This window comes from Trichoplusia ni, chromosome 8 (genome assembly GCF_003590095.1).
Source record: "Trichoplusia ni isolate ovarian cell line Hi5 chromosome 8, tn1, whole genome shotgun sequence".
Taxonomy (NCBI): Eukaryota; Metazoa; Arthropoda; class Insecta; order Lepidoptera; family Noctuidae; genus Trichoplusia; species Trichoplusia ni.
The window spans coordinates 3,982,820-4,007,386 of NC_039485.1; the positions used below are offsets into that span (position 1 = coordinate 3,982,820).

At 36.6% G+C, this 24,567-nt stretch overlaps 1 protein-coding gene across 1 annotated transcript; it reads right to left on the reverse strand.

The window, feature by feature from the left end:
- On the reverse strand, positions 1-22,686 carry LOC113496624 (zonadhesin-like). Its single transcript, XM_026875900.1, has 31 exons — positions 22,340-22,686; positions 21,863-22,042; positions 19,830-20,021; positions 19,210-19,410; positions 18,674-18,859; positions 18,028-18,219; positions 17,749-17,949; positions 17,481-17,654; positions 17,214-17,402; positions 16,910-17,098; positions 16,641-16,829; positions 16,191-16,388; positions 15,925-16,119; positions 15,596-15,784; positions 15,251-15,436; positions 14,747-14,944; positions 14,464-14,646; positions 14,106-14,294; positions 13,323-13,517; positions 12,773-12,973; positions 12,257-12,439; positions 11,679-11,870; positions 11,298-11,492; positions 10,914-11,120; positions 10,481-10,663; positions 3,742-3,939; positions 2,322-2,483; positions 1,726-1,914; positions 1,118-1,315; positions 480-674; positions 1-138 (listed from the first exon to the last, which is right to left on the reverse strand). Exons 1-31 carry the CDS (start codon positions 22,422-22,424, stop codon positions 131-133), a joined length of 5,622 nt encoding a protein of 1,873 aa, XP_026731701.1. The 5' UTR covers positions 22,425-22,686; the 3' UTR covers positions 1-130.
- Between the last annotated feature and the right edge of the window lie 1,881 nt (positions 22,687-24,567).

Below are 24,567 nucleotides of genomic sequence, written 5' to 3' on the forward strand. Positions count from 1 at the left end.
TCGGGACATATATTTATCAGTAGCAGTTTATTTTATTTCGCTAATATGTAAGTAAGTTGTTGTAACGAGTTGTTAGTTGCACTATTTATCTATTTTGAATTTTTGATTACAAATTTGATAGGTGTTGTCTTCAGCAGGCTGTAAACAAAAAAAAACCTCTTAAGACCTGAACAGATAATGATTGTTTATAATAAGTAATTATAACTCTTAGCTATTGTAGAGTGTTTACTTTTTTTTTTTTACAAAAAGTCCATGCCTTTATTTGTCTGTTCTATTCGTCTGTAACTTCGGACTTGATGAACCAATATTGTTAATTTTTTTTTCCATTCCGCCTGAATTTGTCGTAATTTGGTTACATACAAATTTCATCAAGTTCGGCTTCGTAGTTTTTTAGAAAGCAGAGTTTAACGTAAAATACTTCGATGACGGCAAACAGATTGAGACTCACAGATTGAATAACAATATCAAATCGAACTTACGACAATCTTTAACAGGAACGCAGATATCCGTTGCATTTCTAAAATGATCCTTCTTGCATATACACTTAGGTTGACAGTTCAATACGAGAGTGTTGCAGGCTGTTGGCTGGTTGTGGATGTCTTCACACCTTTCTTGGAGACAGTCGGAGGGACAGCCGCTCCATTCCTCATTAGGTCTCGTGCATGGTACAGGAGCTATATTAGAATGAACTTTATTACTTAAATGATAAGAAATGCTTTTGCGTAATCCTCGAGATTGCCCATCCAGTATTGCGCTTCATTTTCACAGAATGTTGACCATCAATGGCATTGATCATCTTATTTTTCACTGACATTCAATCATACTGGCATTATTGTCAATGTTATTTACAGGCAATAACTGTAATTCCTAATTGCGGTTAATAAAGACGTTATTTTTACTCTTTTCATAAATTAAATCATACTCTTTTTGCAAAATTTCGAAATACCTCATAATATAATTACATATTTCAGACTTACACGAAATAAAACTTACTAGCTTTCTTGTAGTAAAAATGTTTAAACGAATCAAATTGCGACAAGTATCAGCAACTATTCCAATCAAAATTCCCTAGAAATGTTTTCTGCTAAAATAGATATTTAACTTTAAATTTACTCACGGCAATCCGATGACACTACACAAGTGGGGTCTGTTAAACTTTTCCTCTTATGGTTTAAGTCACAGATGCAGCCTGAAAGACATTCGGGGGAAGGATCGCAAGCAATAATGTCCCTACTGTCGTCAACCGGGCAGTAGTCTTGAGGGCATTCATTCTTACAGAAAGCAAAGAGACCTGTACTTCCACAGGGATTTCCACCTGAAAAATGGTTTAAAAATTTATTGCTCTTAAAAAAATCACTTAATACGCACATGAGACAACATATTTATCTTTATACTTGTTCCCGATTAGAATGCGAGCGGTACCAAATATTACAGATAAATTGATCGGAGAAAGAAATGCTCTTCTAAAACGAGAAGAGAGACAACATGCTATGAGAAAGTTTCAGGAATACCAAAATGTCTTGACTACTGTTATGAAAACCATCGCGTGGAAACTTAATTTCCAAAAATCGAAAATTTCTAGGATAATATATGCGTAAACCTGCTTGCTATGCAGTATTATAGTTACAGTTATTAAAATATTTTTGCGTAACATTCGTAACTACATTCGTAAATTCCACACCAATTTTCAATTTACGACTGAGCATAAAGCTCCATCGGACCTACCTGGACATTGGTTAGGCAACACACACTCTCCAGTTGCATTGGACAGAATAAATCCTGGTTTACATTCACAGCCGATGGGATCACACATCATTTTACAAGGTACTGCATCTGGTGACTCGCAAGTAGACGGGCAAGGTAAAGGACATTGTTTCGGTCTAGCGTTCGGATCTCCGTTACAACCTAATTCACCTGAAAAGAAATTCGGTTATCAGTTACACTATAGTAAGTAGGTAGATTAGCCTTCTGAGACAAGCAACAGTTACGCTGTTAAGATATTTTGAATACACCTTCTGCATTCAAGAATAAAATTCTTATATCTTCAAAGGAGTGTTCACAAACTCTCAAATCACATGCATAAAGACAGACTCAGGCTAAAATTTGTGGGTCACACACTTGCCCAACGCAGGGATCGAAGTCAGTAGGTTTGGAGTGGAGATCCATACAACTCAGCTAGTCATGCAGTAACGTACCTACGTTTGAACAATGCGATCAAACTTAGGAACGGAGTAATAAAGACATTAAGGACAATGATTGTATAACATGCATTATTGGAGATCTACATACAATTAACTGTTCAAACCTATTGAGCTACTCACTTGGACAATCTTCTATTTTGATGCATTCTCCACCTATTTCCGAAAGGACGTATCCCATTTTGCAGTCGCATCCATTGATGTTCTCCTCCGGTGGTGAGTACGGACAATTGGGTGGGTTTGGTGAAGAACAAGTGCGTCGGCACTCCGTGGACACGGAACATACTGAATAAACAAAAAGCAACTTTACTGACCAGATATTAAGAGCTTATTTGTGAAGTTTAAAACCAATAACGAAAACAAAAAATTGATTGCCTATATTTTTGGGGAGTAAAATAAATATTGAGATTGAAGAGATGGAGTGAGATGGCTTTATAATGACTAAAAATTAATTGATGACTAATTTAAGTAAAAAAATGGTAGCAAAGTAAGTTGATACTCAGTAACTCTTAGAATAGGGCTGTCGACTGGGCATATAACGAAAAAAGCTATGAAGTACCTCGGTTAGAATTGAAAAATATAAGACACCTACTTTTTCTAAAGAACTGAACTTGACACTGCTTTAAAGTTTTGGAGAGGGGGGCGTGACATCAATCTGTATTCAGTTTCAATTTGTGTTTGAAGGACAAGTAAAAAATACGTATTATTACCCATTATTATACATTAAACTACGCGACAGGCACTGAAAAAAAGATTGCCGTCATCCCTATAATCTACATTTTTCGACCTCAAATATAACTTCAAAACAGTTCTTACATTGGGGACACTTATCAATCGGAACACATTTCCCGCTGTCATCCCTAAGATAATTAGTGACACAGTCGCATCCAGGCTCACAAGGTATATCGTCTTTACATTTGAACAAAGCATACTGACTCCAACAAGTTTGCGGGGGACAAACTGTTTTACAGTCTCTAGCTATTTCATTGATACCGCATACTGGTGTAGATGGCTCTAGAAATATTAATTGAAACATATAATTATTATTAGCCCATTTTGTCCACTCCACTTTCCAGAGAGTCTAGGCAAAAAGTTTCCCAGTCCCTTATGTAGGATTCGAGTACATCACGACCTCTACACCTGGGTCTCATACGTGATAAACCGAGCAAAAGCCTTATGGTTTTGGGAATCCAGTCTTATGTTCTCTTAGCCCACATTAGAAGTGGGCATTTGGCAGACATGGCCCGAACAGTCCCACTGCTAAAGAAATATTATAGTTACAACAATAAAAAAGTGGATACTGGGTCACTTACTAATTTTTCGGTCAGGTTTTCAGTGTATCCATGCCATGTCTAAATTGTACCTAGTCTAATTCATGAAATGAGTTCAGTCACCTCATTTAAAACTCAAGACTATACCTAGATTTTGGAGCAGGTTTGTCAGGATAATAATATAGTACCCGTTAAGTAAAGTCATATTTTAGGGGAAAAAATAAGTGAAAAAAAAAGTATATATATTATGTATACTTCGTAAATTTACTTACAAGGACAATCATTATTCGGTACACAGATCCCGCTACCGTTTCTCAGGTGATTTGGTAGACAGTCGCATCCTGGCTCACATATCTTAGTCTCCTCGGTACAAGCGTAGTCCGTATATGCTATTTCACAGTTCTGTGGCGGGCATATTGTCCTGCAGGGGACCGCTACTTCGTTCAATCCACATTCCAGTTGCGAGGCAGCTGTGAAACAAAGAAATATATAAAATTGTTTGATTTTTTTATCCAATTTGTCCTACATTATGCATTTTTTTAAGTTATTTTCTGTTGTTGCCTGTTTCTTGTCACCACAGAGATTATTACTTTTAATTAAGTGTTCCACTCGATTGGCATAGTCCAGCTTCACATAAAAAGAGACTATATTAAGCCCCAAAGTTCTTCTGGGATTTTAACCCTTGCCCCTGGTACCACGCCCCGGCCCATTCCCATAATGGTTCCATTTTATTTAGATAAACAAAATGGCTATAATGATCAGAAAATCAACAAAGAATATATAACAATACTAAGAATAAAAACTAGATAACACGAATCTTATAATCAATTCTCGTAACTGCTATCCAAAATCCTTGGTTCAGACAGTTAAGCCGTCTGATCCCAACCATCATCTACAGAAGCTGTCATTAAGGCATTCGGGAGGCCTATAAAGCCGTTGATAACGAACTGAATAATAGAAACTCAGATTTCAGTAAACTGATAATAATATCATTTCGACAGTAAAGGTCGAATTATAGAGACGAGAAATACCTTCAATTTATAGACAAAGATGGATAATGTGAAGGAGGTTGGTCATGAAAGAAATATAATGTGGAGATGACAGCTGGCAAACATAATGTAGAAGAAACCACGAAACATTGACCCCAACTTATTTTAAGGTAAGAGAAAAAGATAGTCTAATTTAATTTAAATAACATGATGTTTTATTAAGCGTGTAATAATCATAAGTTGTGGAAGAGGTCTTTTTACGAGTTGCATCACAATTATATTATAATACCGGGAAAAACTATACGAGCTTTCGGTTTAAGATTGTAAGACAGATCAATATCTAAATTTTTTACTGTCATTTTTTCTTTACATTAATGTACATAATTAACGTGAGTAACTTTTTATAACACTATTTGCACACAAAAAACAGAATTGCCATACGTTTTTTTTAATATCACGCCTGATTAAATTATTTTTAATTGCAAAAGCCGTAGGGCATTTCATAATTGCAAATATTATTAAAATGGTAATATAAATAATAAAAGTCCAATCAGATCAAACCGTAATTCCTGTTAAGCCTCCAAAAATGAATACAAACGGTAATTAACTAAATTAATTTAACAAAAGTTAATTATTAATTTGTTCGTGTTTTTCATTAAAAATATATAACTAAAATTATCGTAATGACATCATTGTTTGATTGGATTTTACCGCTGAGTAATTGTTATTTGGGCCGTAATACGAAATATTTACCTGTATTAGCAGAAGCCTTGTAAAAGAAAATAGAGAAAAAAGCTTTAATAACCTGAGCAGGGCCTTTTTTCGAGCCAAAAATATTGAACTGACAAATCAAGGCCACGTCACTTGTCACAAAATAATATACTAGCACATTTGAAAATATTAATTTAATTGCGATGTATCATTATTTAAGACTTAGTTGTTATACTGCTAATATTCACTACACAACGTTTATCTATACTTCTATATCTATACTTCTATATCTATACTTCTATACTAATATATAAAGCTGAAGAGTTTGTTTGTTTGAACGCGCTAATCTAAGGAACTACTGGTACAAATTGAAAAATTATTTTTGTGTTGAATAGACCATTCATCGAGAAAGGCTTTAGGCTATAATCCATCACGCTGCGACTAATAGGAGCGAAGATACAATGGAAAATGTGAAAAATACAGGGCAGGTATAAATCATAACTTATATCTTCTACCCACGGGGACGAAGTCGCGGGCAACAGCTAGTTTTTCTATATACAATAAAGGATTTTATTTACTTAAAGAAAAGCTCAAATCCTTCCAAATACTTCAGAATCCTTCATCTTTATACTAGATATTTAGACTGCTAAAGCGAAGGTCATTAGCGTTTGTATTAATTGTATCTATAGCTATTGTAATATTGTACTTGTACATTTACAATGACGTCGAATGGGAAAAATGGCATTGACAGTTTATGAACATAATGTGCGAGTAATAATAGTCGTTAAAACATTTTTCGAAGATAATCCATTGCTAAACAAATGTATTCAAAAAACAAAAAAGTTAATATTTTTTACAACAAAAAAATACAACCTTCTTCAAATAAAGCTTTCGAGCCTTCATCAGACCAAATGACAGCTATTTCAAAATCGGTTCATCCAATCCGAGATTCTGAGATAACAAACATATAAAAGTACAGATGAATTGAATAGCTCCTTCTTTTTTAAGGTTTTTGATGAACTTAATTAATTGTTCTTAGTATAACATCACCTCTTAAAGTTAGACTGGAGTTTTACAACAGAGCCGGCATACAGTGTATTGTGTCGTTTCGCTTCGTCAAAAGTCTTCGTCTCCGGTACGGATTAAAATATAAATCATCACACTGATACTATTTATACAAAAATATTGTAGTTTGATACCACATCGCGCTCAAACGTCGGAACCGATTTTGAAAAACTTCTGGTATTGAGTTATGTAACACCTTGGCCTTATATGACAACGTTTAAAGGAGAAAGTTTTTGCTGGTCATAGCCAACATCCACAGGGCCGGTTCTAGGGGGCCCAGGGGCCTTGAGGCAACAAAGGAGTGGGGACCCCTTGGTTCAAGTTATTTTCATTCAGTGAAAAAATTATCGAGCTTTTTTTTAAGATGCATAGTGTCAAGTGGGCTTCTACCGTGGTTTCATTTTTTTTATTTCATCTGGAGTGCTGGGCCCCTAGGCACTGGCCTACAGTGCTTTATGGATAATACGGCTCTGAACATCCAGCCACGAGCTTCAGAAAATTTTCCTAAACATTCAGTGAGCCCAACAAAACTAAGCACAAAGATATTTGTAAACATTATGACACCTCCACACAATGAATTGCCACTATAATATACAGTCGTAAACTAAGTGTAGAAGAGAAACAATAAACTCAACTGAATTATGAGTCAGATGTTACTATTATTTAGGTCCTTACAATTTAATCGTAGCGTGGTCTCGGGTATTTTTTTATAAATAATGTTGATGATGTGTGAGTGGAATATTCTACGTCATGCATATAATGGTGTAGGTCATGACTGACGTGATAATAATATGGCTAGTCTGAATAAAGTTGTGGGTTTAGATTTGCCATACTATGCTTATGTGACTTCATCGTAAAGTTACTTAATAATAGCTATAGCTATAGCCAGGAATTGTAGAGTTAAAATTGAAAAAAAAGGTACATTATCACATCGAAAGTATTGTAATTTTGTGTCCACCACTTTTTTCCGGGGTGAAACGCTAATGTCTTCAACCCACGTCGAGGGCACGACGTGGGGATATGTCGGACTTCCACCGACTAAAAACACCCCGGGCCAAGCCACCCCTTCTACTGCTTTAGCCAGAGTCATGGGATCGCTCGCACATACTCTGCGCGACTCTGGCTGGCTCTAGTCCTTTGGACTCCTTCTCAAGGGATGGGTGTAAAAAGCCCACCCCTCACTCCTCATAAGAACGGGTGCGCAGAGCGACGCGCCCGTCTCCTTCTTGGCCTGCTGGCTGATCGAGTGTCAGGGTGCCCTCCCTGCCACCCGCAGGCCCGACCTTACGGTGGCCGTAGGTCGTTTTGTCGTTGCCGCCTGGGACGTCTGCGTCGCGATGGGATATCGCTTGACGATTCCCTCACGCGTTCCGCAGCTTCCTTGGTCGCCATGGTGTTTTCGCAGTAGTCTGCTACTGCCTGCCAGGCGCACTCACTCCGTACCATGGCCGAAATCACATCTGTGAGTGACAGAGCCGGTTCGCCAATGTTTGCGACTAGGTCGCGCCTATTGTTTGCCCACGCCGGACAGACCAGCAAAGTGTGCTTTGCATCGTCCTCTGGGGCCCCACAGTGGTGGCACTCTCCTGTTGGCTCACGTCCGATCCGACACAGGTACCGAAACAGCCATGGCCGGTCAGCACCTGTGTCAGTCGGTATGTAAGAGCTCCATGCCGCCGCTCCAACCAGTCCCAGAAGACGGGGCGGATGGCAGCTATGAGTTCATGCCCAGCGGTGGGACTCTGTAAGCTATATAACCAGTCTGTCAGTGCCGCCATTCGCAACTCCTCCCTCCTTTCCCTAAAAGATAGCTCGTTGCTCTGGGTTTCATCTTGGCTTCGCCACGCGTAGAGCTGTGCTAATATTCTTGCCTCAAACTTCCAGGGCAGCGTCTGTGCGAGGAGTGTCGCCGCTTCCCCTGATATCGTGCGATACCCCCTTATAACTCTGACGGCCAACGCACGCTGAGGATTCTGTAGCAAAGCAGCTTTGCGGACCGTCAGGCTATTTCCCCAAATTGGGGCGCCGTATAAGGCCATGGATCGAACGATCCCGGTATACAGTTTCCGTGTCCACCATAACCATTTTAAAACTTCTTGTGGGAAAAAAAATATTGTAACACCATACATACCAATTATCAATACATTATATTGATAAGTAAGCAAACTATAAAATGGTGCGCGATTTTCCCAAATAAATGAATGTTGTTATTTTCATATACTTGACAATTTCATTTGTAAAAGACGCATGTTAACTTACGAACCTCTGTCAGTTACTTTTTCTATCCGTTTGAGAATAAAATAATATATAATAATTCGTTAACTCGTCTACGAATCACTTAAAGTTTATTTGAAACACTTAGTTGGTTTATCTTCAGAAACTCTATTTAGAATTCACTTATGAAGGTATCTTGTTAATGGTAGCCATTTAGATACTTAGATGCAGCCCTTTTGCATTAAAATGTTAATTATTCATAACACTATCTAGGTAGGTATTATGTTTTACCAAAAAGCCACCTGCGTCAAAGAAAATTATATTGTTCTTACATGAATTTATGGAACAATTCATCTAATAAATCAGACAACAAAAAACAATAAAACCAACAAGTAAATATGAATTGAAACTCAAAAAAACTTATAATTGGTTTTAAGTCTAAAAAGACGCCAGAAAACACTGTCACAGGCTAAAAAGGGGCGTAAATAAACACATTACTTGTAAATAGAAAGCAAGCTATCTCATAAATTACGGAACGAAATCTCCGCTTAAAACATTTTCAACTTAGAGAAAATCATGTCATCCCTAACTCTGAATAATTAATCGTTACAAACAAATTCAAAATAGCCTCTTTGAATGTTAAAACCTCGCTTAGAAGCCTGATTGAGTTTGCCGTGTCTGCTTAAGAACCAGTTAGGAACGACTCAACGGAATCCCTATTGAAAGTCGTTTGCTAGCCAGTTGACGTAAGATAGCAGAAGATGAAATTGTTATACATTTTATAGAAGGATTTGTTGTGATGAAAACATTTGATAAGCGAATGCTTGTTTTTTTGTCTTAAATAGTAATCCCCACACACCTCGGGGCCTTATAAAAATTCAAATAGCCGTTATTAGGATGCTAATGCGAGCTTGTCGCTTTTTGTTTAGCTGTTTTGTACGTCACATAATTATCTTCGTGTATTTCAAGAAAATTTAAAAGACTAGACTGAAAATAATCGAAATTGATCCGTAAATAAAGTAAAGGTACAAAGTAATCCACCGGAAAAATATTTCTATTACATTAACTTAAGTAGAAGAAACCTGTTTCACTTGGGTTTCCGACTAAGCCATCGAATTTCCTTTCAAAAAGCCGGGATTTATTTCCACTTTTCAGTTTCGTGTTATTCGCTCAAAGGCATTCGAACAAAGAGGTTCGATATACATAGGTAGGTACCTGTTGGGATTTCAAATTCTTCAAACAATAGTTAGACACAACGCATTTCTCATTTAAATACTCTGAAGGCGGTAGAAACAAAAATATTCAATTTGTCTTCGAAGTGGTTTGATTTAATTAATTTCAATCTAAATAGTACAATAAAGAACTACCGAAACTCTGTCTTCTAATTCTGTCGTTTTAATTAAAAATGTATTATTGAAAAATAAACTTCAAGAAAATTATAAAATGTTAAAAACAGTAGGAAGAAAATTCACGATTGTAATCTTGGCTTGAACTGAAAAAATTCAAATGAAAAATATGGTAATGCGGATCAGTGTCCAAGCGTCGCAGTAATTCAATTGCAGTATCTTTAAAATGCAAGCGACTATTAATCTTTTTTAGCTTGAGAATACCGTTTTGAATAGTAAAAATCTACGTTAAATAACTCAAGGTAGTTAAGGCGTTTTTTGAATTCATTCATTATCATTTCCGCGGAAGCGTTTCAGTGTCCAAAAAAATAGCGGCTTGTCAAAAAATGTTTTCCATATACGGGTAATTTTCTACATAAAGCATTTCCCATCTTTTAAGGGTCCGAAAGACAAACAATGATTTTCCCAAAAGAAAATCCTATTGAACAACATAACCAAATAGATTCACACTTAACGTTAAACAATATAAAACTTAAATACTAGTACTACTTTCACTACGCGACATGTTGCGGGTCCGATCACCACATAGGACAATCATGTTCCGAGTCTGAGTGTATCTTTGCATTTGACCGATTAAAATTTCTTACTGCGGGGGTCGTAATTAAAAAGGAAAAAAAAGAACTTACGGCATTCTGAAGCTGGAACACAAATGTCATTTTGGTTTCTATAGTAACCAGGTTTACAGATGCACCTTGGTGGTTGTTGAATAGGAAAGTCGCATTCTATGTTCCTACTGTCACATCTCTCACGTAGACATTTTGGTGGATTTGGTTCCCATACTTCGTTAGGTTTCGTACATTCGATTTGGGCTGAAAAGCAGGTATTTTGGATTGGAGATTTGGTTCATTGAAAATTTTGTCATTCATCTTCATACATCATTATCAAAACTAATATTGGACTCAGCTTAGCAGACCTTCAAAATTTTGTTTTTTTTCTTCTGTCATTTTTTTTCTCACCGAGTAAAGATTGCGTTTACACGTCACCAAAATTAATGAAAAAGCAACTTTCTGGTGGTCCCTTTTTTGCCTTCAGCTAAAATCTACATTAAGCAATACTTACGACATTCAGTAACCGGAACACACCGGTCATCCGTTTGGTTATATCTCAAATATCCTTCTTTACAAACGCAACCGCCTTTGCAGGGGAAAATTGGATCACAGATGACAAGGCTGGAACTATCATCAAAAACAGTAGGACAGTAATTACTGGGACACGACACTTTACAATTCACATATTCTTCGTTTACTGGACAAGTTGGAGATCCTCCTGTAGATGAAAATTAAAGTTCCTCGTTAGTTTAGTATATAAACTGTGTGTAATTTTCCTAGTCTGTAGTACCCCCTTGCTGCAAAGGAAGTCCCAAACATTTATTGAAATAATTATGTTACCAGTCGAAAAATACAAACTTACAAATAAAAAAATAAATACTTTGAAATACCTCACCTGGGCAATCAGAAGGGTCAATACATTTGCCGTCTATTTCTTGAGTTAGTACGAATCCCAGTTTACATATACATCCATCTGGAGCACAAGCTTGAGGACAAATACCTTTGCCCTCTGGATTGTCACAAGTTTCACGGCAATAACTAGGGCAGGTTTGGAACGTTGCGTTGCGATCTCCATTACACTGAGACTCAGCTGAAATTAAAACCGGAAGGAAACTAAGAAGGATCCCATGCTTCACTATTCAGTACTAAATTCTATAAGGGCAAATGTGTTAAATGTTCTATCACACGTAAGACACCACTTCTTGTAGGTATGAGACGACAAGAGAAACCTAAAAATAATTGTTCTGGAGATTGTCGTACTGCCATTTTTTTTTACCTGGACAGTCTTCGATCCTAATACAAATGCCGTCAATATCACTCAACACGTATCCAGGATTACACACACAGCCAGCCGGCCGACAGACTTCGATGCAGGCGATGTCAAGGTCTTTATTAGCGCACGTCAATGGACAATCACTGAGGCAATCTCTAAATGATGCATTGGGATCACCTTTACACCCATTTGTTGCTGAAAATAGAAATATACTGTGAGGCTAGTATTTTGCGATCTGGGAATTTAGATATGTTATAAGAAGGGTAAGGGTTCAAGGTATTGAACCACAAACTCGAACTTATCTCGGACGCGTCGAAATTATTTCGTTTGACTTAAATAGAAACAAGTGCAACTATGAATCGCGACACTGAAAGAGCCGCAAGCATAAAAATTTAGGATCCTACGAACCCTTGCAGAAACCAGCGTCAACAGAAAATGCGTAACAGACGGACTGTTAGACAGCGAAGCCTGACAGAAGGATTCACTGCATTAGGGTACGGAACCCTTAAATCTAGCGTAGCATATGATATTCCCAGTAAGATATTTGTAGACAGACAATAAAATTAAGTAAAACAACTTACGACACTCAGGAGCTGGGACACAGATGTCATTTTCGTTCCTGAAGTAACCAGGTATGCAGACGCACTTTGATGATTGTAGAATCGGGAAGTTGCATTCTGTGTTCATTTCTTCACATCTCTCACGTAAACAGACCGGTGGATTAGGATCCCACACTTCGTTTGGTCTGGTACACTCCACTGGTGCTAAATAAAAATTAAAACATTTCAACGGTTTACTCACGCGTATTTATAGGGATTGCCAAACCAGTTTTAGTAGAACTGATGATGTTCTCTCGTGAGAACACTCGCGACCCCGCCGTGTCAGCTCATTAGTAAGGACAAATACGCGTATGTAAACTAGAATTAAATTTGCATTTTTCAGAAAAATAACGAGACTTCCAGTAGCTCTTGCCCTCACACTGCTTGATCTTTCAACGACGTGCCAATATCTGATCTTTTACCTATCCCTTTGAGATTCAACCTGCCCAATAGCCAGATTATTTTAATCAATAATCTCATAACAATGCATATACTTACGACATTCTGCTAACGCGACACAACGTGGATCTTCGTTACTTAGTCTCAAGAATCCCTCTCTACAAACACAGCCGCCGCGGCAAGGGAAAACATAGTTACACGAAGTAGCCGAAAGGCTGTCGTTTTGTGGGCAGAAGTCCGTTGAACAATTAGTCTTGCAAAACTCGTACAATTCATTTTCTGGACATTTAGGTATTCCATCTAGACACAATAAAAACACAAATTATTAAAAATAGAATGTTGATTCAACGCTAGCGAGCGAAATAAATTAGTGATGTAACCATCACATAAAGGTACTTTCGGAATGTTTACTTTAAAAATATTGTAATCACTTAAACATCGACCTGTGGTATCGATATAAAGGTGCTTGCAATAGTAAATCAACATTTACTCGTCGTGCATACTGATCCGTTTTCAGATCCGTAACGCCACTACAGCAATCATTGTAAAGTTACTTATAAGTCACAAAGAACTCCTTGTAAATGTCTGCAAAACTTGTCACCATTGACACGAAAAGATGTTAAGCGAATAGATCCAAAATGTTCTTTACCTGGACAGTCTGTCGGCTGAATACATTGTCCACCATCCTGCTGTGATAGGACATATCCCGGTTTACAGGCACATCCCTCTGGTGCACAAACTTCGCTACAAGCTCCGCTCTGATCTGGGGCATCACAAGAAGCCTGACACGAGCTCGGACAACTTTGGAATGTTGCATTACGGTCCCCGTTACATTTGAGGTCAGCTGGAATATAAAATAACATGAATGAATTGGTATAAAACAGGGATAATCCATTTCTAGTCATTATTGTGGTCATTCGTTACTGAGCGAAGACCCTCGAGAGCGAAGAACCTCATTTTGGGTATAATACAAGACTAGAATTAAACTACTAGTGACGAATCTACGCAGCTTTATTCTAAACCTTTTTAGATCTATAGGTAGTGGAAAACACTAATTATATTCATTCAATTGCTATTGGAATTATTAATGTCATCAGGGATGTCAAAAAGTCAATGTTTTACACTACGAGATCGAGACAATAGAAGTCTAAAACGATAGTATACTGTCAGTGATAATTAACAAGTATATCCTTTAAAAACATTTTAAATAAAATTTTCATTCTTAGGACAGTATTACAAGTTAATAAATGATGTAACTGTTTACTCACGCGTATTTATCGGGGTAGACCGACTAGTTTCGGACCCAACCGGAGTCCTAGTCGGGTTACCCCGATAAATACGCGTGAGTAAACCGTTACATCATTTAATAATGAATCATTCTCACAATAGCTATGTATTACAAGTGATAAAATACGTATATCGTTAAATGTACCTGGACAATCTTGAGGTTTGATACATAATCCATCGTTATTCAACACGTATCCCGGTTTGCAAGTGCATCCAGATCCCTTGCAGTCAGCGGTACAAAAAATGTCATCGTCTTTATTAGTACAAGTTTTAGGACAACCAGACAAACATAAGCTGAACGTTGCATTAAGATCACCTAAGCAACTTATGGGTGCTGCAAAACAATAAGATGTTTAGAAAGAAAAACTTAACATACAATAACGGAAAGAATTCATCAAAATTCCGAATAATTTGGAAATATCAATTAACAAATAATTTCCGGTATTTTGTTAAAGCTGCTATTAAAAGCTTAAAAAAATATATTTTAGCTTCATAGCACTTACGGCATTCTGACTCTGGAACGCAAACATTTTCGTCGTTCCTGTAATATCCCTCCTTGCAAACACATCTTGGTTCATCTGCACCGACAAAATCACACTCCTTTCTTATATCTCGACACGATTCCAAATAACATCTTGACGGTTTCGGATCCCAAATTTCATTGGGTCGAGTACACGTAACTGGAGCTACGACATTATTAACAAATTTGGGTACTGCTTGTAGGACAATTCAGAAGCAATTGTGATAACTAGAAGTATATGTTTTCCAATAATAATAAATACTTACGGCAGTCTGAAGATGAGATGCAACGTTTATCCTCATAGTTTAATTGCAAATAGCCGCTGCTGCAAGCACAGCCACCAGGACAGGGATATGCTATACCACATGCACCTCTACCAACATTATCACTTATTGGGCAATAATTAGATGCACAGACCGTACAGTAGACATAGGTCTGATTTGCTGGACATATGGGTGATCCACCTGGAAACGAAATCTGACAATGACCACATATTTTTCTTAATATTCATCTTCAATTACTACAATATTTCATAGCCCATGTAATATGTGTACATTATAGGTATACAAGTATGTAGTTGTGTTAGAACCTTATTTGTGTGTGAAACTCCTTATAAGTATGTATCTATGTGTATGTGTCATTGTCATATTAAATAGAAATACCTCTTTAAAGACTGTAGGTCAGCATTAAGAAACCACGTCTTCCTCTTACTCAGATCTCCTACAAGCAAATTTGAACCTTAAATCTAGAACAAATAGTTCAATAATCACCTGGACAATCATTCGGTTTGACACATCGTCCATTTTCGTTCAACACATGATTGGGCTTGCATTCACAACCAGCAGGACCACAGCCCGAGCAGGTGGTACTTTGCTCTTTATTGTCACAAGAAACAGGACAAGGACTGGGACAATCGCTGTACTTTGCATTAGGATCGCCGTTACAGCCACGAGGACCTGCGTAATAATTAGACATTAGAAAACAAAGTCAACGAAAAACAATAGATAGAGCAATAACATGGTCAAACAATAAAATGGTCTAAATCGAGAAGAAAAAGGACCAGTTATCTTTGTTGAGTGTTTCGGGCTACATTAAAGTGAAGCTTTTCTTTTTACCTGTACACTGTTCGGGCTTGATACATGAACCATTGGTATTCAAAACGAAACCTGGCTTGCACACACAACCACCAGTGTCGCAAGAAACAGGACACAACTCGTCATCTTCTTGATCCTCACAAGTCCTTGGGCATCCAGTCAAGCAACCGCTAAACATCGCATTGGGATCACCATTGCAACCAATAGGAGCTGAAAAAGTATTTTAGAAAATATTTTTTCAAAGTAATATTCTGGTTGACAATATATGAGAGCTTGAATTTATCTTAAGGATTCCCAAATGATATACCAAACTTAGCTAGGTATTAATTTAGAAAAACATCGATACGTACGACATTCTGATTCTGGTACACAATCACCGTCCTTGTTTCTGTAGTATCCTTCGACACAAACACACCTTGGGAAAACAATAATTTTCTTAATAATGTCGTCACAAGCACCGTCCCTGTTTTCACATTTTTCCGAATAACATGCTGAAGGATTTTCTTCCCACACTTCATTTGGTTTCGGACATTTGGCCGTTGATGCTGAAAGAAAAAAAACGTTAAAATTTTAGACTGGAAAAGTTGTTAATATGGAAGTCTGAAAAGTTACTTACGACAGTCTGAAGTCAGGACGCAACGTGGATCTTCATAACTTAAAGCTGCGTATCCGTTACTACAAACACAACCTCCAGGGCACGGGTATGCTACAGAACATGCGAATTGACCGCGTAATTCAAGACTCGTACAGTAATCGGTTGCACAGGCCGTACAGTCCACATAAGTTTGGTTTGCAGGACATTTTGGTGAACCACCTATAAAATATCAACATTTAGTTCCACAACCACAGTGGCATCTCTGTCTGAAATTAAAATGTCTACAGGTATAATATGGTAATTAAAGAAATTTAATTATTCTCTAAGTAGAATATATTATCACTTTAATAGATGCGAAGGGCAAGAAACAGCAATGGGTTCTAGAACAAGGCTTTGAATTTATGACCAAAAACGTTGATGTCAGCAAAACTCCAAAGTTCAATTCCATGGTTGAATTAGTTTGATGTTTACCTGGACAGTCTTTCGGTTTGACACATTTACCATTGTCGTTCAACACGAATCCGGGCTTACACTCACAACCAGCGCTTTCGCAGGAGGAAGCACATGAGTTGACTATCTCTTTATTGTTGCAGGAAACTGGACAAGCACTGGGGCATTCACTGAACTGAGCATTAGGATCACCGTTACAACCACGAGGTCCTGCAAATGATCAAATTTAAAAACAAAGCGCACAAATAAAGTCTATAAATTATGTCAATAAAAATAAACATTTCTTGTACCTATACACTCTTCGGGTTTTATACATGAACCATTGGTATTTAATACGAATTCTGGCTTGCACACGCATCCAACCGCGTCGCAGGATATTGGACAGAATGGATCATCTTCTTGATTCTCACAAGTTCTGGGGCAAGCTGTTATGCAATCGCTCAACTCAGCATTGGGATCACCATTACAACCCTCTGATGCTGCAAAATAAGCAGATTCCAAGATTGCCTTTTTTTTCATTTTGCGTCAAAGTAATCTTAGCTTTAAAGCTAGATCTATTGTAGATATGTGTACTCTAAATCAATTATATCTTACCGGGACATTCTTCAGGTTTAACACATAAACCGTCGTCATTCAAGACGTAACCTGGATTGCACTTACATCCAGACCCTCTACAAACAGCAGGGCAAATGAGTACCTTGTCTTTATTGGTACAAGTTTTTGGGCAAGCACTCAGGCAGGTACTGAATGAAGCATTAGGATCACCATTACATGTTTGTATAGCTGTAAAGGTTAAATTTGTTACTAAAGTCTATTTTTATAAAAAAAACAGAATTTCTAAGCTTCTATCATCTTACTTACGGCACTCTGATTCGGGAACACAAATATCATTTTCATTTCTGAAGAACCCATCTTTGCATACACATCTTGGTGCAGATTGACCTTTATTGTCACATTTGGATCCACATCGTTCATCGAAACATTTTGTTGGGTTGGCGTCCCACACTTCGTTTGGTCTTGTGCAATTAACTGGCGCTAAAATAAAAAATAACCTTATTTAGCTTTACATGGTTTTTCAAAACCTATTTAATGATTTCTGAGAGTAGTGATATGTCATTATGCTACTTACGACATTCGGAAGATAAAACACATCGTTTATCCTCATCACTTAACATCAAATAGCCACTTTCACAGGCACATCCTCCAGGGCAAGGAAAAGGTGGGTCACAAGCAACAATAGCCCGACCATCATCTCTAGGACAATAATTAGTTGGGCAACCAACATTGCAATTTACATAGGTCTTATTTGCACCACATGTTGGATTTCCTCCTGAAAACCATTCAATGTCATTACTTATCTTTAGATATATTATTTTTCTTTCAATTTTTATTATCTTTCAAACTTTACCCGGACAATCTTCAGGTTTAATACAAACTCCACCGCTTTCAGTTAGAATATAGCCTGAGTTACACTTGCATGCATTAACTTTACAAAGCAGGATACACGGCCTGTCAGTATCGGGCTGTGCACAGGTTGCCTCACATGCACTACCACATGCTACTTGCGTTGCATTAGCATCACCTCTACATCCGGCACCCTCTAAAAATTAATAGGTATCATGCATCCTAGATGTTCCATCACCAAAGGATCAATAAGGACCTGCCTTCTATGATAAGTAGTTTTCCAAAGTAAATTGGGATCGGTTTTAAGTCTGACCAGAAGGAAAGGCAAAAACAAGTGGTAAATAACACTATCTTTTCATCTTCATCTTCAACAATCTAATTTGGTTACTGGGTAACAAAATATCCGACAAGAGAATCTATTAAAGTTTCCATATTTCCGATTCCGAAACTAGAAGGAAGAAACTAGACTTTCAAAGTCTTTTAAAAATTGACTTATTCGAATCAGAAAAGCTTTAATACACGTTAATTATTATAACACGGTATATTCGAGAAGCTATCAATAATCTTCTTCTAGCTATGGTTAATACTGATTTTAAATTTTCCGTATAACACTGGTCGGATTTTTTAAACATATATCGGTTTCGGCTTACCATTAAAACACTGATCACTTGGTATACATTCTCCTTCGCTATTTCTAAGGTATCCGTCAATGCAATCACATCCAGGAGTGCATCCCTTTTTGGCACACATGTATTCTGTATATATACTGTCACATGACTGAGGAGGGCATGTCATTGCACACTGTGATGCTACTTCATTGGGTCCGCAAATTAAAGCTATTATAAAAGGATTGATTAAAATAGGAGATAAACTAATGGATCTGGGAGTTTCAGAACTTTGTCAGTCCTAAAGATATCTCTAAAATTTCGTGTGCGTATTTGAGAATAGGACAGCCCTGTTTTTGGCCCTATTTTTCCCTAAAACTCATTTGTATGGAAAAACAACGTATGCTGGGACAACTAATCTATAAAATAATAGTTGCGTTATAAGTTGGAAAGTTTGACTATGGCTCCGATCAATTCGTGTCTTGTCAAATTTTGCTTTTCAACGTGAACGGAACATCAAATCTGCACCAAGAAAAGATATGTATCCAGACAATCATACAAGAAACAGTTATCATACGTACGTTGAGATGAAAAGCATTCCGCAAAAAATATGCAAACATTGTCAGAATTTCTTAAATAGTTATCCCGACAGATACATCCAGGTTCGCACTCAGTTTTCGGACAGTCATATCTGGAGAAAAGGCTGTCGCACGTCTGGGTTGAACACTTTATATCACAACTGGTTGGTATTTCGTTGACTCCGCAATTAGTTGGAATTTTGGCTAAAGTAACAAATTGATTGGAATTAATGGATTTTTCATGGTTAGTAAAGTCGGTTAGTCCGTACATTAAAATTGAAGACTATAAAGTAGACCATATAGTCAATTTTAAGAACGCAGACTGTCTTCAAAATTTAAAAAATCTCGTTAATAGAAAATAGGACTGATAGTCCCCTTAAAAGGCTTTGCTATTCCATTATTAATAATAGATTAGCTGAGCTCCGCGGTTTTACCGATATTATACCGCATCCTATTGGTCATGGCGTAATGTTACCTAGACAGACTTGGTAAATTGGACTCTTGTCAAAAGTTCCAGAAATAAACGCATTTATAAAAACAAAAAAAGAAACTCTACATAACTATATAAATATAGCGTTTTAGATACAGATGGGTAAGTGAAAAAAAATAAAATCAATTCTTACGGCATTCACTAGCCCTTATACAGGACCCAGTAGCATTGTCAAACTTTCTGACATAGCCCGCGTCACAAATACAGCCTTTTTTTGGCGGACATGTTACGGCACTGGCTGATACTCGTCTATTTCCACATGTCTTTGGACATCCCACTGACTTCCTAGTATAACGCTCATATTTTGGGCAGATGCGATTTGTAGCTGCAATATATTTTTTTTATAGTTAATAACGCAAACCCTCCTAAAAATCTTGTAAAAAATACGACCATTCAGTCATCAAAGAATATTAATTGTGTCCCACTACATGTCAAAGGCTTCCTTTCCCTAATTCCATTTTTCTTGGTCTTAGCAGAGGCCAGTTTCGTTCGAAAGAGTCGAGTTTGTCCTGCTTCTTTCGGCTTTTGTCCGAGCTTCTTTTGAGCATGCCGCCAGATGTTTTCTTGTCCTTGTCCTTGTCCTATATGTGTGGTTGCTTTTGCCCCAAACTCATTTGCCAAAAGGCAGATGTGAAAAGCTCAATTCCACTTGAGTTTAGCTGCCGTGTACCCCACCGCGGCAATTTGTTTATTTTTTAGAATTAAAAAAAAATAAAAACTGTCATGAAAGCATGTTGTGACATATTCAATTAAAAAGATAAAATTAATTTGTCACGACAAGGAACAACGTGTTTCAAAGATAAAACTTAATTGAAACATTTAAATGCACGACACACATGCTTAAATAATAAAAAAGTAGCGGCTTCGCCTTTCACAAACATTTACCAAAAGACCACACACTCAGCACAAGCTTCCATTGAGTAGATTTGCTTTAGACAGGGATCGAAACCGCGACTTGTCCCAGCGTTTTTGGCGAGGCGGTTAAGAGAACCACCAAACAACCATTTTTTACCAATAAAAAAACACGTTTATTGTGTCCTAGGCTATATGTATGTATGTATATGTAAAAAAAATGCTAAAAAAGAAGTGTGTATTGTGGTCAGTAGATCAGACAGTTCAATTAAAAAAAAAATCCACCGCAATGAAGATGATTTGTAACCAATCTACCAAAATAATCTGGTTTTGACAACTAACAATTTCGAATGTAACCACAAATCTCAAGTAAGGCAATCGCAACGAGAATGATAAAATACATTTTAAACGGTATCAAGTCAAAGGTCATCGGATACAGTCAACAATGACGCGTGTATACAAATTAGCGTGCAGTTCGGCCCATAACTCGGTCATAGAAAGACCTCTATCGTGCCAAGTGAAGTTTGTTCTAATTTTAAACAACTTTACAAATAAATAAATGGATTTGGATCGTATTTTAATATACAAATATAAACATTTTAAAACTTTATAATTCGAAATAGTGTCTTTGAATAATTAATTTAAATGAATTAGTAGAGGACAAGAAATAAAACAGGTTTTATTTAAAATTAGTAATAATTTGTTGACTTCCTGACTTCCTTCTATTAAAACAATATCGAATATAGATTGTGAAGATTGCCATTTAAAGAATAATATGTTCACTGTGAAATATTCAACCAACACCAATAGTTTGGGAAAATGTTAGGAAAAGGCCTACCACCACCAAGTGAAAAGTTGCATTGTGGAAGCGAGACAACGCTATACACCGCATAGAACGACGTTTCTCTTACAAAGCTAATAATAATAACATTATTGGCCATTAGATATTTGACAAAAAAAACTGTTTAGTCGACAGATTTCCAAAAAAAAATGGATACGCAATCTTTCTTTTACCTCATAATAAAAATTGAATGGGAAACACAGTAAAATAAAATTTAGTGTGACGTCACTTACCAGTACACTTCACTAGCAAGTGATGTTACCCTCCACTACGTAAAGTACGTAGTACTATTCTATATTCTATGCCCCACTACCACAAATCACCTTAAGTGCTTTGAATAGTCCTAGCTTTCTGATGATTTGATGAAATAAAAAATACGTATTCAATATTTTCGGAAAACCTGTCTGACGGACTACTTAGATTTTTTAGTCAAAAACCTTTTAAAATAAATAAACATTATAGTGTTTTCTTACCGCATTTCGTTTCTCTTATGCAAGGTCCAGTGCCGTCGTCGTATTTCCTGACATAACCCTCGTCGCAAGCGCATCCAGTAAAGAGCTCGCAGTTAATTCTTACCGGATCTGTTCGATTTGCACATGTTCTTATACAAATGGGATTGCTTTTTGTGTAATATTCGTTTTTTAGACAAGACTCTGGAAATAAACATAGTATATCTATGTAGTAAATATTGAACAGAATGTGCACGATTTTGTATTAGCAAATAGTAAATAGTGTTGATCTTGTAGTTAATTAATGATAGTTTTAAATTATGTTATAAAAAAAAGTATTTCATATTTAGTTGATAAGTTGAAAAGAGATTTTGTCTGTATGGCTTGAAATTATCGTAAACACTTGTTTTAAATACTCATATATTTCTAAAAATTTGATACAGTCTAAAACAATCCTATCACTTAATTTTGTTTTGCATAAATTTGATGAATAAGCATTACCTTCATCCTTGCATTTCTGCGCTTCAGATACACCATACACGCTTCCCGTGAACGTCACGATAAAAAACCCTATTACCAACAACATAACGCTCACACTGATCGCCTTTTGTTTCGTGACTTATATTTATTACACGCTCACTAATACACACAAAAACACAACGTCCATAGAAAAAGTACAAAACAATAAAACGGAATAAACGATTAACAGTTGTGTAAATTTAATAATTAAACCACATGTAAATAACACGATTTATGAATAATATTTTTACAGTTTTTGCCATAAAAAAGATATGATTTAGACATTAATTAGTCATGTTGAGCGATAATTTTTGATAATTTTTAGCTAAATCTATTGCATTTTAAATAAATCACTATTTAAACACATTTTCCGGTTGATTTGTTTAGGAATACACTTGGCCGTAAATCTGGCCTTAAATGCAAAAAATATGGTATACGATGTGTTATATTAGAAACCAAGGCAAGTTAGCTAAACTGGTTTGACCGACGCTTGTCTCGCGTCTGTTTGAAAACAAAACAACGTTAGCATTTATAAGTGTGTTTTTTTTAAACATAATATTGCTCACAGAAACATCACTCGAAATTCATCGTACACATTATTTGGACCCATCACATACTGAGTTTATTTGAAACTAATTATATTCTTGTCGGTTAAGTTGCACGTGGGAAATTCCTTATTTACATGCGGCACGCAGTTTTCTTTCCGTTCTTATCCGTTTCTTTTGATGGACATCGGGGAATTCCCTCAATGAACCAGATATCATTAGCTACATTTTACCTATGACGTACGTAGTTATGTCGTGCAAACCTTGTACGTATCTACCTCTTACCACTAAACAGAAGAGTGGAAGAGGTTTTAGGGTTCCCTAACAGATTTAGTGACAGAACACTTTGGCTTCTCTAGGCTCTATCACATATGAACTGTTGTAGCTATGAAATTTGAATACAGAATGATACCCCATCATTCTGTATTCAAATGTCCCCTTTTTCGGTATAACAACAAATATGATAAAATGAAAATATAGGTTGAGGTTAAGCAACGCTTGTTACAGCGATAAAATTTGGAACTGGTTGACCCAGTAGTTACACTTGACAGGTTCAAAAAATCAGACAAGATTTAATATCTGCTTCGCTGGGTGTATTAATTGCTTGATGCTAAAAATGCATGAAGCAAATTTTATGTCACCAGAGTTGTATAAAACAGTTTAATACAGAGTAATAACAATTTGTGTTGCTACATATAATTACGATAATTATCAAGCACCCCCCCCCCCCGCTACATTTAGATAGAATCAGAAATGACGTGCTAGGTTTTACACGCGTGACTTTAATTATTATATTCCTATAATAGATAACAATTTATTAACTTGATAAGGAAATCGCACTGGGGTCAGGTCATATTGCTACTCCGTATAATCGCGCTGAGAATGTGTAAACGATTCCGATGTTCCTGTAAAGGTAACTTTGATTTTACTGTGACGCTAGCTGCACGCTGCCCGTCGGCACTGATTATATCAATACTAGCTGTTGCCCGTGACTTCGTCCACGTGGTAAGAAGATCTTGAACCGTTTTTTTCCACATTTTCTATTGTATCTTCGCTCCTATTAGTCGCAGCGTGATGTTGTATAGCCTATAGCCTTCCTTGATAAATGGTCTATTCAAAACAAAAAGAATTTTTCAATTCGAACCAGTAGTTAACAAACAAACTCTTCAGCTTTATAATATTAGTATAGAAGTATCGATAATAATATTCCACAAATATCACACAGCGCTATCTAGTCTCAAACTAAACAAAGCTTGTATTATGAGGTATCGATAACTGATAAAAACAAAAAATTGGTCGTGACTCTGACTCACGCCTAATTTGTTCTTTTTTTGACAAGAATGTTATTTTTACGATAAAAACATGCAAGATTACATTAAAACTAGTGGTCTAAACTGGACGAATTTTTTTGGGATCAAAGGACAGTTATTACAAGTTAAAAAAAAATGGTTTAACCAGTACGAGGTTCTAAAGCAACAAAAATTATAAATAAAAAACAGATGAATTGAGAAACTCCTCCATTTGAAAACGGTTGAATATATAGTTTTACAACATTTGCGCAACTCATTTATGTAATATAGGCAATAAAATAATATAATTTATATTGTAAACACAACAACGTTGATCATTGACCTTGAATTTCGAAATATCATACAGAATTGATAA